Raw genomic sequence first — 16,251 nt, forward strand, 5'->3', positions numbered from 1 at the left:
TTGATGAACAGGACCCTAAACTATTTATCAAGTAGTATCAGTTTAAACTTCATAACATCATTGGAGTAATACAAGTATTCTGTTATAACATACTATATCCCTGGGTTGACAACACGTCTACTTCTGTATCAGCTAGTTAAAGGGCTAGTCTTACCCACATGACCAAATTACATTTAAGGTTTCTCTACCCTTATAAGCAGTCTTTGGACAAGGTATGACAGTAATTGGAAATAGTCTGGGTAGCCATTTGATTAGTTGTTCAGGAATCTTATGGTTTGGGGGGGTTGAATCTGTTTAGAATCCTCTTGGACCTTGACTTGGCGCTCCGGTACCGCTTGCCGTGTGGAAGCAGAGAGAACAGTCTATGACTTGGGTGGCTAACGGTACAGAAGTGCCAAGTCTAGGACAAGACGCTTCTAAACAGATTCACCCCCAAGCCATAAGACTCCTGAACAGCTAATCAAACAGATAATTGCATTGCTCCGCCCCCCAAGCCATAAGACTCCTGAACAGCTAATCAAAGGGCCTCCCAGACTAATTGCATTGCCCCCCCAAGCCATAAGACTCCTGAACAGCTAATCAAATGGCCTCCCAGACTAATTGCATTGCCCCCCAAGCCATAAGACTCCTGAACAGCTAATCAAAGGGCCTCCCAGACTAATTGCATTGCTCCGCCCCCCAAGCCATAAGACTCCTGAACAGCTAATCAAATGGCCTCCCAGACTAATTGCATTGCCCCCCTCCTCCCCCTTCTACGCTGCTGCTACTCTGTTATTATCGATGCACAAGTCACTTTAATAAATCAACTCACGTGTATATGTTACCTCAATTACCTCAACTAACAGGTGCACCCTCACATTGCCTCTGTACTAGTACCCCCTGTATATAGCCTCCACATTGACTCTGTACCGGTACCCCCTGTAAATAGCCTCCACATTGACTCTGTACCGGCACCCCCTGTATATAGCCTCCACATTGACTCTGTACTGGTACCCCCTGTATATAGCCTCCACATTGACTCTGTACTTTAATACCCTGTATATAGCCTCCACATTGACTCTGTACCAGTACCCCCTGTATATAGCCTCCACATTGACTCTGTACTGGTACCCCCTGTATATAGTCTCCACATTGACTCTGTACCAGTACCCCCTGTATATAGCCTCCACATTGACTCTGTACCAGTACCCCCTGTATATAGCCTCCACATTGACTCTGTACTGGTACCCCTGTATATAGTCTCCACATTGACTCTCTACCGGTACCCCTGTATATAGCCTCCACATTGACTCTGTACCAGTACCCCCTGTATATAGTCTCCACATTGACTCTCTACCGGTACCCCCTGTATATAGCCTCCACATTGACTCTGTACTGGTACCCCTGTATATAGTCTCCACATTGACTCTCTACCGGTACCCCCTGTATATAGCCTCCACATTGACTCTGTACCAGTACCCCCTGTATATAGCCTCCACATTGACTCTGTACTGGTACCCCCTGTATATAGTCTCCACATTGACTCTCTACCGGTACCCCTGTATATAGCCTCCACATTGACTCTGTACCAGTACCCCTGTATATAGCCTCCACATTGCCTCTCTACCAGTACCCCTGTATATAGCCTCCACATTGCCTCTCTACCAGTACCCCTGTATATAGCCTCCACATTGACTCTGTACCAGTACCCCCTGTATATAGCCTCCACATTGCCTCTCTACCAGTACCCCCTGTATATAGCCTCCACATTGACCCTGTACCAGTACCCCTGTATATAGTCTCCACATTGACTCTGTACCAGTACCCCTGTATATAGTCTCCACATTGCCTCTACCAGTACCCCCTGTATGTAGCCTCCACATTGCCTCTCTACCAGTACCCCTGTATATAGCCTCCACATTGACTCTGTACCAGTACCCCCTGTATATAGCCTCCACATTGACTCTGTACCAGTACCCCCTGTATATAGCCTCCACATTGACTCTGTACCAGTACCCCCTGTATATAGCCTCCACATTGCCTCTCTACCAGTACCCCCTGTATACAGCCTCGTTATTATTATTTTACTGCTGCTCTTTAATTATTTGTCATTCTTATCTCTTACTTTTTGGGGGGTATTTTCTTAAAACTACATTGTTGGTTAAGGGCTTGTAAGTAAGCATTTCACATGTTTCGGCGCATGTGACAAATACAATTTGATTTGATTTGATCTACGTTTTGGCTTAGCGTTTGTGGCACAAATCCCATTGAAGTCGTGGTATCGATATTTGCATTTTTGGTGCCGTCATGTCAAGTTATCTATACGTGACTTTGTTGAGCTTCACATTTTGAACTTCTTTCAGATGATTTGCACATGTGTGGAAAATGCTAATATTGGTACCATTTTTTTATTTGTTTATTTCACCTTTATTTAACCGGGTAGGCCAGCTCACCTTTATTTAACCGGGTAGGCCAGCTCACCTTTATTTAACCGGGTAGGCCAGCTCACCTTTATTTAACCGGGTAGGCCAGCTCACCTTTATTTAACCGGGTAGGCCAGCTCACCTTTATTTAACCGGGTAGGCCAGCTCACCTTTATTTAACCGGGTAGGCCAGCTCACCTTTATTTAACCGGGTAGGCCAGCTCACCTTTATTTAACCGGGTAGGCCAGCTCACCTTTATTTAACCGGGTAGGCCAGCTCACCTTTATTTAACCGGGTAGGCCAGCTCACCTTTATTTAACCGGGTAGGCCAGCTCACCTTTATTTAACCGGGTAGGCCAGTTAGGAACATGTTCTCATTTTCAACTGAGACCTGGCCAAGATAAAGCAAAGCAGTTTGACACAAACAACAACAGAGTTACACATGGGATAGACAAACGTATAATCAATAACACAATAGAAAAGTATATTTACATTGTGTGCAAATGAAGTAGGATAACGGAGGTAAGGCAATAAATAGGCCATAGTGGCGAAATAATTACAATATACCAATTAAACACTGGAGTGATTGATGTGCTGAAGATGAGTGTGGAAGTAGAGATACTGGGGTGGAAAGGAGAAACATATATAAATAAACACAGTATGGGGATGAGGTAGTTGGATGGGCTATTTACAGATGGGCTACGTACAGGTGCAGTGATCTGTCAGCTGTTCTAACAGCTGGTGCTTAAAGTTAGAGAAGGGGATATGAGTCTCCAGCTTCAGTGATTTTTGCAAACCATGACTTGAATTGGATTTGTGCCACAAATGCTAAAACGTTAGCATTGGAAACGGCATGGATACAATGCCATAGAAACTAAACGAATGCATAGATTGCTGTCCTACCTTGTCCATAGACTGCTTACAGAGTAAGGAAACAGTCATTTTGTAATTTGGTTGAACTATGCATTTAATGTATTATTCATGTTAGTCCACAAGGGGGCAGCATTTTAAAACTGGGCCTTTGTTCTACAGACTCCATCATTATTTTATGTGATCCTGTCAACTCTTCTTCATGCTTCAACCCCTTTTCCTCTCTCTCTCTGATTATCTCTCTCTGATTATCTCTCTCTGATTCTCTCTCTCTCTCTCTGTGTGTGTGTCTCTCTCTCTCTCTGTCTCTCTGTCTCTCTCTCTCTCTTTCTCTCTTGCTCTCTCGCTCTCTCTCTCGCTCTCGCTCTCTCGCTCTCTCTCTCTCGCTCTCTCTCTCTCGCGCTCTCTCTCTCGCGCACTCTCTCTCTCGCTCTCTCTCTCTCTCTCTCTCTCTCAGGGTCCTAGAGGTGTGCTTGGGCCAAACGGTCCACCTGGGCCCACTGGACAGCCTGTACGTTGTACTTCACACATAGTTTCCTTCTTGTACATGTTAGTAATTTAGCAGACACTCTTATCCAGAGCGACTTACAGTTAACACATTCATCTACAGATAGCTAGGTGGACCAGTCATAGTCAGTACGTTCATCTACAGATAGCTAGGTGGACCAGTCATAGTCAGTACGTTCATCTACAGATAGCTAGGTGGACCAGTCATAGTCAGTACGTTCATCTTCAGATAGCTAGGTGGACCAGTCATAGTCAGTACGTTCATCTACAGATAGCTAGGTGGACCAGTCATAGTCAGTACGTTCATCTTCAGATAGCTAGGTGGACCAGTCATAGTCAGTACGTTCATCTACAGATAGCTAGGTGGACCAGTCATAGTCAGTACGTTCATCTACAGATAGCTAGGTGGACCAGTCATAGTCAGTACGTTCATCTACAGATAGCTAGGTGGACCAGTCATAGTCAGTACGTTCATCTACAGATAGCTAGGTGGACCAGTCATAGTCAGTACGTTCATCTACAGATAGCTAGGTGGACCAGTCATAGTCAGTACGTTCATCTACAGATAGCTAGGTGGACCAGTCATAGTCAGTACGTTCATCTACAGATAGCTAGGTGGACCAGTCATAGTCAGTACGTTCATCTACAGATAGCTAGGTGGACCAGTCATTGTCAGTACGTTCATCTACAGATAGCTAGGTGGACCAGTCATAGTCAGTACGTTCATCTACAGATAGCTAGGTGGACCAGTCATAGTCAGTACGTTCATCTTCAGATAGCTAGGTGGACCAGTCATAGTCAGTACGTTCATCTTCAGATAGCTAGGTGGACCAGTCATAGTCAGTACGTTCATCTACAGATAGCTAGGTGGACCAGTCATAGTCAGTACGTTCATCTACAGATAGCTAGGTGGACCAGTCATAGTCAGTACGTTCATCTACAGATAGCTAGGTGGACCAGTCATAGTCAGTACGTTCATCTACAGATAGCTAGGTGGACCAGTCATAGTTAGTACGTTCATCTACAGATAGCTAGGTGGACCAGTCATAGTCAGTACGTTCATCTACAGATAGCTAGGTGGACCAGTCATAGTCAGTACGTTCATCTACAGATAGCTAGGTGGACCAGTCATAGTCAGTACGTTCATCTACAGATAGCTAGGTGGACCAGTCATAGTCAGTACGTTCATCTACAGATAGCTAGGTGGACCAGTCATTGTCAGTACGTTCATCTACAGATAGCTAGGTGGACCAGTCATAGTCAGTACGTTCATCTTCAGATAGCTAGGTGGACCAGTCATAGTCAGTACGTTCATCTACAGATAGCTAGGTGGACCAGTCATAGTCAGTACGTTCATCTACAGATAACTAGGTGAGACAACCACATATCACAGGGATCATCAGAACATTTTCCCTCAAAGTAGAATCAGAGCTGGAGCGGGGGGGGTCAAGTGGATTATTCATCACTATGCTATCTCCTGTATCATATACATCACTATGCTATCTCCTGTATCATATATATCACTATGCTATCTCCTGTATCATATAGCCATACATCAATAATTCATTCCTACCCATCTGACTAGTTGTGTTTCCACAGGGTGTAGCTGGAGTGGACGGTCCTCACGGTCCCAAAGGAAACATGGTATGAACACTGTCATAATGTTAACATAACATAACATAACATAACATAACATAATGTTATCTTACACAGATACACCATCCAAAACACACACTTTGACCAGAACTGTTTTATAGTGTTCGTGTAAGACACTCTGTCTTCAGAGAGGAGGGTAGTCTACGTTACCAAGACTCTGTCTCCAGAGAGGAGGGTAGTTTACGTTACCAAGACTCTGTCTCCAGAGAGGAGGGTAGTCTACGTTACCAAGACTCTGTCTCCAGAGAGGAGGGTAGTCTACGTTACCAAGACTCTGTCTCCAGAGAGGAGGGTAGTCTTCGTTACCAAGACTCTGTCTTCAGAGAGGAGGGTAGTCTACGTTACCAAGACTCTGTCTCCAGAGAGGAGGGTAGTCTACGTTACCAAGACTCTGTCTCCAGAGAGGAGGGTAGTCTACGTTACCAAGACTCTGTCTCCAGAGAGGAGGGTAGTCTACGTTACCAAGACTCTGTCTCCAGAGAGGAGGTTAGTCTACGTTACCAAGACTCTGTCTCCAGAGAGGAGGTTAGTCTACGTTACCAAGACTCTGTCTCCAGAGAGGAGGGTAGTCTTCGTTACCAAGACTCTGTCTTCAGAGAGGAGGGTAGTCTACGTTACCAAGACTCTATTTGTCTCCAGAGAGGAGGGTAGTCTACATTATCAAGACTCTGTCTCCAGAGAGGAGGGTAGTCTTCGTTACCAAGACTCTGTCTTCAGAGAGGAGGGTAGTCTACGTTACCAAGACTCTGTCTCCAGAGAGGAGGGTAGTCTACGTTACCAAGACTCTGTCTCCAGAGAGGAGGGTAGTCTACGTTACCAAGACTCTGTCTCCAGAGAGGAGGGTAGTCTACGTTACCAAATCAAATCAAATTTTATTTGTCACATGCAGATGTTAAAATTAATGTGAGTGTAGCGAAATGCTTGTGCTTCTAGTTCCGACAATGCAGTAATAACCAACAAGTAATCTAACTAACAATTTCAAAACTACTGTCTTTTACACAGTATGGAGATAAAGAATATGTACATAAAGATATATGAATGAGTGATGGTACAGAGTAGCATAGGCAAGATACAGTAGATGGTATTGAGTGCAGTATATACATATGAGATGAGTATGTAAACAAAGTGGCATAGTTAAAGTGGCTAGTGATACATGTATTACATAAGGATGCAGTCGATGATATAGAGTACAGTATATATGTATACATATGAGATTAATAATGTAGGGTATGTAAACATTATATTAGGTAGCATTGTTTAAAGTGGCTAGTGATATATTTTACATCATTTCCCATCAATTCCCATTATTAAAGTGGCTGGAGTTGAGTCAGTGTGTTGGCAGCAGCCACTCAATGTTAGTGGTGGCTGTTTAACAGTCTGATGGCCTTGAGATAGAAGCTGTTTTTCAGTCTCCCGGTCCCAGCTTTGATGCACCTGTACTGACCTCGCCTTCTGGATGATAGCGGGGTGAACAGGCAGTGGCTCGGGTGGTTGTTGTCCTTGATGATCTTTATGGCCTTCCTGTAACATCGGGTGGTGTAGGTGTCCTGGAGGGCAGGTAGTTTGCCCCCGGTGATGTGTTGTGCAGACCTCACTACCCTCTGGAGAGCCTTACGGTTGAGGGCGGTGCAGTTGCCATACCAGGCGGTGATACAGCCCGCTAGGATGCTCTCGATTGTGCATCTGTAGAAGTTTGAGTGCTTTTGGTGACAAGCCAAATTTCTTCAGCCTCCTGATGTTGAAGAGGCGCTGCTGCGCCTTCTTCACGATGCTGTCTGTGTGAGTGGACCAATTCAGTTTGTCTGTGATGTGTATGCCGAGGAACTTAAAACTTACTACCCTCCACTACTGTTCCATCGATGTGGATAGGGGGGTGTTCCCTCTGCTGTTTCCTGAAGTCCAGATTCATCTCCTTAGTTTTGTTGACGTTGAGTGTGAGGTTATTTTCCTGACACCACACACCGAGGGCCCTCACCTCCTCCCTGTAGGCCTTCTCGTCGTTGTTGGTAATCAAGCCTACCCAGGGAGGAGGGTAGTCTACGTTACCAAGACTCTGTCTCCAGAGAGGAGGGTAGTCTATGTTACCAAGACTCTGTCTCCAGAGAGGAGGGTAGTCTATGTTACCAAGACTCTGTCTCCAGAGAGGAGGGTAGTTTACGTTACCAAGACTCTGTCTCCAGAGAGGAGGGTAGTCTATGTTACCAAGACTCTGTCTCCAGAGAGGAGGGTAGTCTATGTTACCAAGACTTTGTCTTCAGAGAGGAGGGTAGTCTAAGTTACCAAGACTCTGTCTCCAGAGAGGAGGGTAGTCTACGTTACCAAGACTCTGTCTCCAGAGAGGAGGGTAGTCTACGTTACCAAGACTCTATTTGTCTCCAGAGAGGAGGGTAGTCTACATTATCAAGACTCTGTCTCCAGAGAGGAGGGTAGTCTATGTTACCAAGACTCTGTCTCCAGAGAGGAGGGTAGTCTACGTTACCAAGACTCTGTCTCCAGAGAGGAGGGTAGTCTACGTTACCAAGACTCTGTCTCCAGAGAGGAGGGTAGTCTACGTTACCAAGACTCTGTCTCCAGAGAGGAGGGTAGTCTACGTTACCAAGACTCTGTCTCCAGAGAGGAGGGTAGTCTACGTTACCAAGACTCTGTCTCCAGAGAGGAGGGTAGTCTACGTTACCAAGACTCTGTCTCCAGAGAGGAGGGTAGTCTACGTTACCAAGACTCTGTCTTCAGAGAGGAGGGTAGTCTACCTTATCAAGACTCTGTCTCCAGAGAGGACAACTTCCGGCGCCGACAGAGATGGCCGCCTCGCTTCGCGTTCCTAGGAAACTATGCAGTTTTTTTTTTACGTGTTATTTCTTACATTAGTACCCCAGGTCATCTTAGGTTTCATTACATACAGTCGAGAAGAACTACTGAATATAAGTTCAGCGTCAACTCACCATCAGTACGACCAAGAATATGTTTTTCGTGACGCGGATACTGTGTTCTGCCTTACAAACAGGACAACGGAGTGGATTCCATGCAGCGACCCAAAAAAAACGACTCCGAAAAAGAGGGAAACGAGGCGGTCTTCTGGTCAGACTCCGGAGACGGGCACACCGTGCACCACTCCCTAGCATTCTTCTTGCCAATGTCCAGTCTCTTGACAAAAAGATTGATGAAATCCGAGCAAGGGTAGCATTCCAGAGGGACATCAGAGACTGTAACGTTCTTTGCTTCACGGAAACATGGCTCACTGGAGAGACGCTATCTGAAGCGGTGCAGCCAACAGGTTTCTCCACGCATCGCGCTGACAGAAACAAACATCTTTCTGGTAAGAAGAGGGGCGGGGGCGTATGCCTTATGGCCAACGTGACATGGTGTGATGAAAGAAACATACAGGAACTAAAATCCTTCTGTTCACCTGATTTAGAATTCCTCACAATCAAATGTAGACCGCATTATCTACCAAGAGAATTCTCTTCGATTATAATCACAGCCGTATATATCCCCCCCCAAGCAGACACATCGATGGCTCTGAACGAGCTTTATTTTAGACCTTGGATCATTGTTACTCTAACTTCCGCGACGCATATAAGGCCCTGCCCCGCCCCCCTTTCGGAAAAGCTGACCACGACTCCATTTTGTTGATCCCCGCCTACAGACAGAAACTAAAACAAGAGGCTCCCACGCTGAGGTCTGTCCAACGCTGGTCCGACCAAGCTGACTCCACACTCCAAGACTGCTTCCATCACGTGGACTGGGAGATGTTTCGTATTGCGTCAGATAACAACATTGACGAATACGCTGATTCGGTGTGCGAGTTCATTAGAACGTGGTTTGAAGATGTTGTTCCCATAGCAACGATTAAAACATTCCCTAACCAGAAACCGTGGATTGATGGCAGCATTCGTGTGAAACTGAAAGCGCGAACCACTGCTTTTAATCAGGGCAAGGTGTCTGGTAACATGACTGAATACAAACAGTGCAGCTATTCCCTCCGCAAGGCTATCAAACAAGCTAAGCGTCAGTACAGAGACAAAGTAGAATCTCAATTCAACGGCTCAGACACGAGGCATGTGGCAGGGTCTACAGTCAATCACGGACTACAGGAAGAAATCCAGCCCAGTCACGGACCAGGATGTCTTGCTCCCAGGCAGACTAAATAACTTTTTTGCCCGCTTTGAGGACAATACAGTGCCACTGACACGGCCTGCAACGAAAACATGCGGTCTCTCCTTCACTGCAGCCGAGGTGAGTAAGACATTTAAACGTGTTAACCCTCGCAAGGCTGCAGGCCCAGACGGCATCCCCAGCCGCGCCCTCAGTGCATGCGCAGACCAGCTGGCCGGTATGTTTACGGACATATTCAATCAATCCCTATACCAGTCTGCTATTCCCACATGCTTCAAGAGGGTCAGCATTGTTCCTGTTCCCAAGAAAGCTAAGGTAACTGAGCTAAACGACTACCGCCCCGTAGCACTCACATCCGTCATCATGAAGTGCTTTGAGAGACTAGTCAAGGACCATATCACCTCCACCCTACCTGACACCCTAGACCCACTCCAATTTGCTTACCGCCCAAATAGGTCCACAGACGATGCAATCTCAACCACACTGCACACTGCCCTAACCCATCTGGACAAGAGGAATACCTATGTGAGAATGCTGTTCATCGACTACAGCTCGGCATTCAACACCATAGTACCCTCCAAGCTCGTCATCAAGCTCGAGACCCTGGGTCTCGACCCCGCCCTGTGCAACTGGGTACTGGACTTCCTGACGGGCCGCCCCCAGGTGGTGAGGGTAGGCAACAACATCTCCTCCCCGCTGATCCTCAACACTGGGGCCCCACAAGGGTGCGTTCTGAGCCCTCTCCTGTACTCCCTGTTCACCCACGACTGCGTGGCAACACACGCCTCCAACTCAATCATCAAGTTTGCGGACGACACAACAGTGGTAGGCTTGATTACCAACAACGACGAGACGGCCTACAGGGAGGAGGTGAGGGCCCTCGGAGTGTGGTGTCAGGAAAATAACCTCACACTCAACGTCAACAAAACTAAGGAGATGATTGTGGACTTCAGGAAACAGCAGAGGGAACACCCCCCTATCCACATTGATGGAACAGTAGTGGAGAGGGTAGCAAGTTTTAAGTTCCTCGGCATACACATCACAGACAAACTGAATTGGTCCACTCACACAGACAGCATCGTGAAGAAGGCGCAGCAGCGCCTCTTCAACCTCAGGAGGCTGAAGAAATTCGGCTTGTCACCAAAAGCACTCACAAACTTCTACAGATGCACAATCGAGAGCATCCTGGCGGGCTGTATCACCGCCTGGTATGGCAACTGCACCGCCCTCAACCGTAAGGCTCTCCAGAGGGTAGTGAGGTCTGCACAACGCATCACCGTGGGCAAACTACCTGCCCTCCAGGACACCTACACCACCCGATGCTACAGGAAGGCCATAAAGATCATCAAGGACATCAACCACCTGAGCCACTGCCTGTTCACCCCGCTGTCATCCAGAAGGCGAGGTCAGTACAGGTGCATCAAAGCTGAGAGACTGAAAAACAGCTTCTATCTCAAGGCCATCAGACTGTTAAACAGCCACCACTAACATTGAGTGGCTACTGCCAACACACTGTCAATGACACTGACTCTACTCCAGCCACTTTAATAATGGGAATTGATGGGAAATGATGTAAATATATCACTAGCCACTTTAAACAATGCTACCTTATATAATGTTACTTACCCTACATTATTCATCTCATATGCATACGTAGATACTGTACTCTATATCATCGACTGCATCCTTATGTAATACATGTATCACTAGCCACTTTAACTATGCCACTTGGTTTACATACTCATCTCATATGTATATACTGTACTCGATATCATCTACTGTATCTTGCCTATGCTGCTCTGTACCATCACTCATTCATATATCCTTATGTACATATTCTTTATCCCCTTACACTGTGTATAAGACAGTAGTTTTTTGGAATTGTTAGTTAGATTACTTGTTCGTTATTACTGCATTGTTGGAACTAGAAGCACAAGCATTTCGCTACACTCGCATTAACATCTGCTAACCATGTGTATGTGACAAATAAAATGTGATTTGATTTGATTTAATCTACCTTACCAAGACTCTGTCTCCAGAGAGGAGGGTAGTCTACCTTACCAAGACTCTATTTGTCTCCAGAGAGGAGGGTAGTCTACATTATCAAGACTCTGTCTTCAGATAGGAGGGTAGTCTACGTTACCAAGACTCTGTCTTCAGATAGGAGGGTAGTCTACATTACCAAGACTCTGTCTCCAGAGAGGAGGGTAGTCTACCACAGGTTATTAGTGTTTAGGATAGTGTCAGCTCTGGAGGTCAAAGCTCAAACTGTGTGCTTGTATGCTCTAGGAGGAGTGACATCATTTGTGCTGTAGGTCAGGCCAGAGACGGTAGAGAAAGCAGGACAACCCACTCCCTAGTTTTCTCTGATCGGGGTGGGGCCACTGGGGCAAACGGGAGTAGTAGACCAGAGCCAGCTGGTGAGCATGCCAGGTATTATGGAGGAACCATGAGCATGCCAGGGATTATGGAGGAACCATGAGCATGCCAGGTATTATGGAGGAACCATGAGCGTGCCAGGGATTATGGAGGAACCATGAGCATGCCAGGTATTATGGACGAACCATGAGCGTGCCAGGTATTATGGAGGAACCATGAGCGTGCCAGGGATTATGGAGGAACCATGAGCATGCCAGGTATTATGGAGGAACCATGAGCGTGCCAGGTATTATGGAGGAACCATGAGCGTGCCAGGTATTATGGAGGAACCATGAGCGTGCCAGGTATTATGGAGGAACCATTAGCGTGCCAGGTATTATGGAGGAACCATGAGCGTGCCAGGTATTATGGAGGAACCATGAGCGTGCCAGGTATTATGGACGAACCATGAGCGTGCCAGGTATTATGGAGGAACCATGAGCGTGCCAGGTATTATGGACGAACCATGAGCGTGCCAGGTATTATGGAGGAACCATGAGCGTGCCAGGTATTATGGAGGAACCATGAGCATTATTTTTTAAATTTTAAATTTTACCTTTATTTAACTAGGCATGTCAGTTAAGAACAAATTCTTATTTTCAATGATGGCCTAGGAACAGTGGGTTAACTGCCTGTTCAGGGGCAGAAGACCTTGTCAGCTCGGGGGTTTGAACTTGCAACCTTCCGGTTACTAGTCCAACGCTCTAACCACTAGGCTACCCTAGTGGATGAACAGTGCTTCAGAGCTTAAATATTTTTCAATGATAAACCTGAGTAAACCTTCTTATTTATCCACCATCTTTCGGTCAGGCTGGTACCCCTCCCTGTGTTCCAAAATGGCCGCTCACTGGGGCCTCTCCCTGTAGCAACTCAGAGTAGGGTGATATTGCCACTAAGGTCGGTTTTACAAGCTGCCCTTCTAATGGTTTTAATGAAGGCTCTGGGAAAGGTAATCTGGTCCTAGATCAGTGTTTAGGAGGAAGTTGTGTCAGGTTGGCTGGATGTCCTCTGGGTGGTGGACCATTCTTGATACACACAGGAAACTGTTGAGCGTTAAAAAAAAAAAACACAGCAGCGTTGCAGTTCTTGAAACAAACCTACTACCATACACCGTTCAAGGCACTTCAATATTTTGTCCATTCACACACAGCACGGCACACATACACAATCCATGTCTCAGTTGTCTCAGGGCATAAAAATCCTCCCCTTCATCTACACTGATTGAAGTGGATTTAACAAGTGACATCAATAAGGGATCATAGCTTTCTCCTGGATTCATCAGGTATTCTTAATGTTTTGTACACTCAGTGTATATTAATATTGTACACGGGGAGAACATGTTCATTATTCAGCTCAGTATCCTAGCAACAGTACAGCCCAGGGCTCCAGTTTCCCAAAAGCATCTTAAGGCTCAAGTTCATCGTTAGAACCTTCGTAGGAGAGTCGTTAAATCTCAGAGATGTTTCCCAAAACCATCTTTATTTATTGTATTATTTTTTTACCTTTATGTAACTAGGAAAGTCAGTTAAGAACAAACTCTTATTTTCAATGACATCCTAGGAACAGTGGGTTAACTGCCTGTTCAGGGGCAGAATGAAAGATTTGTACCTTGTCAGCTTGGGGATTTGAACTTGCAACCTTTCAGTTACTAATCCAACACTCTAACCACTAGGCTACCCTGCCACCCTGTTAACATTGCACTTGAAGATGCTTGGAATCGAATGCCTGCCTCAGACAACTCTTAGAACAGCTCAGTGCGTCGATAGATGCTGTTTTTGCCATGCCGGCATTACTTTATACACAAAAGATCTCGGCTAAACACAGAATCGCGTGGTTTATCCGTCTCTCTGTTGACCCGCTGATAACCTCAGAACAAAGCGGACTACAAATACATAGTTGTCAATGTCTTTACAATTGATACAAACAAGCAACATACGAAAAATAGGCTTGAAATGTCAGTTCAGTTCAGATTTCCCTTCACTGGAACTAAGGGGACTAGCCTGAACCATGAAAAACAGCCCATTATTCCCCACTAAACTTTACAGTTGGCATTATGCATCCGGGCAGGTAGCGTTCTCCTGGCATCCGCCCAACCCAGATTCGTCCGTTGGAATGCCAGATGGTGAAGCGTGATTCATTACTCAAGAGAACACATTTCCACTGCTCCAGAGTCCAATGACAGTGAGCTTTTACACCACTCCAGCCAACGCTTGGCAATGCTCATGGTGATCTAAGGCTTGTGTGCGGCTGCTCCGCCATGGAAACCCATTTCGTGAAGCTCTCGACGAACAGTTATTGTGCTGACGTTGCTTCCAGACGCATTTTGGAATTCGGTAGTTGCAAATGAGGACAGATCATTTTTACGCCCTACACGCTTCGGCTCACGGTTGACCCATTCTATGAGCTTGTGTGGTCTACCATTTCACAGCTGAGCCGTTGTTGCTCCTAGACTTTGCCACTTCACAATAACAGAACATACAGTTGACTGGGAAAGGTCTAGGAGGGCAGAAATTTGACAAATTGGCTTGTTGGCAAGGTGGCAATCTATGACGGTGCCACGTTGAAAGTCTCTGAGCTCTTCAGTAAGGCCATTCTACTGCCAATGTTTGTCTATGGAGATTGCATGGCGGTGTGCTCGATTTTATACACCTGTCAGCAACGGGTGTGGCTGAAATAGCCGAATCCACTAATTTGAAGTGATGTCCACATGCTTTTGTATATACAGTGGCAAGAAAAAGTATGTGAACCCTTTGGAATGACCTGGATTTCTGCATAAATTGGTAATCAAATTAAATCTGATCTTCATCTAAGTCACAACAATTGGCAAACACAGTGCGCTTAAACTAATAACAAACACATTATTGTACGTTTCTTGTCTATATTGAATACATCATTTAAACAGGTTGGGAAAAGTTTGTGAACCCCTAGGCTAATGACTTCTCCAAAAGCTAATTGTAGTCAGGAGTCAGCTAACCTGGAGTCCAATGAATGAGACGAGATTGGAGATGTTGGTTAGAGCTGCCTTGCCCTATAAAAACACACACAAAATTTCAGTTTGCTTTTCACAAGAATCATTGCCTGATGTGAACTATGCCTCGAACAAAAGATATCTCAGAAGATCTAAGTTTAAGAATTGTTGACTTGCATTAAACTGGAACGGGTTACAAAAGTATCTCTAAAAGCCTTGATGTTCATCAGTCCAGGGTAAGACACATTGTCTATAAATGGAGAAAGTTTACCACTGTTGCTACTCTCCCTAGGAGTGGCTGTCCTGCAAATATGACTGCAAGAGCACAGCGCAGAATGCTCAATGAGGTTAAGAAGAATCCTAGAGTGTCAGCTAAAGACTTACATAACTCTCTGGAACATGCTAACAACTCTGACGAGTCTACAATACGTAAAACACTAAACAAGAATGGTGGTCATGAGAGGACACCACCGAAGAAGCCACTGCTGTCCAAAAAACCATTGCTGAACGTCTGAAGTTTGCAAAAGTGCACTTGGATGTTCCACAGCGCTACTGGCAAAATATTCTGTGGACAGATGAAACTACTGTTGAGTTGTTTGGAAGGAACAAACAACACTATGTGTGGAGAAAAAAAGGCCATAGCACACCAACCATCTGTCCGCCAATTGAAGCTCAACAGAAGTTGGGTGACGCAACAGGACAACGAACCAGAACACAGAAGTAAATCAACAACAGAATGGCTTCAACAGAAGAAAATATGCCTGTTGGAGTGGCCCATTGAGAGTTCTGACCTCAACACGATTGAGATGCTGTGGCATGACCTCAAGAGAGCAGTTCACTCCAGACATCCCAAAAATATTGCTGAACAAAAGAGTTTTGGAAAGAGGAATGGTCCAAAATTCCTCCTGACCGTTGTGCAGGTCTGATCCGCAACTACGGAAAACATTTGGTTGAGGTTATTGCTGCCGAAGGAGGGTCAACCAGTTATTAAATCCAAGGGTTCACATACTTTTCCCACCCTGCACTGTGAATGTTTACATGGTGTGTTCAATAAAGACATGATAACGTATAATTGTGTGTTATTAGTTTAATTTAGAAAACGGTTTGTCTATTGTCGTGAGCTAGATGAAGGTCAAATAAAATGTTATGACCAATGTATGCAGATATCCAGGTAGTTCCAAAGGGTTCACATAGTTTTTCATGCCACTGTATCGTGGTGTATGTGACAATAAACATCAACAACAACAACAAATACACAAATCTCTCTAGGAGCTGATTCTTTATCAGTATTGTGAAATAAATCATGTTAAGGAAAG

General features: G+C 45.5%; 1 protein-coding gene across 1 annotated transcript in view; it reads left to right on the plus strand.

Moving 5' to 3' along the window:
• The window catches only part of LOC112236786 (collagen alpha-1(XI) chain-like), a 251,133-nt gene that overhangs the window by 106,656 nt on the left and 128,226 nt on the right, over positions 1 to 16,251 (plus strand). The window contains exons 21-22 of the mRNA XM_042308834.1: positions 3,731 to 3,784; positions 5,380 to 5,424. Coding sequence (XP_042164768.1) covers positions 3,731 to 3,784; positions 5,380 to 5,424 — 99 coding nt within the window. The remainder of the gene's footprint in view (positions 1 to 3,730; positions 3,785 to 5,379; positions 5,425 to 16,251) is intronic.

Source organism: Oncorhynchus tshawytscha, linkage group LG29, assembly GCF_018296145.1.
Source record: "Oncorhynchus tshawytscha isolate Ot180627B linkage group LG29, Otsh_v2.0, whole genome shotgun sequence".
NCBI lineage: Eukaryota > Metazoa > Chordata > Actinopteri > Salmoniformes > Salmonidae > Oncorhynchus > Oncorhynchus tshawytscha.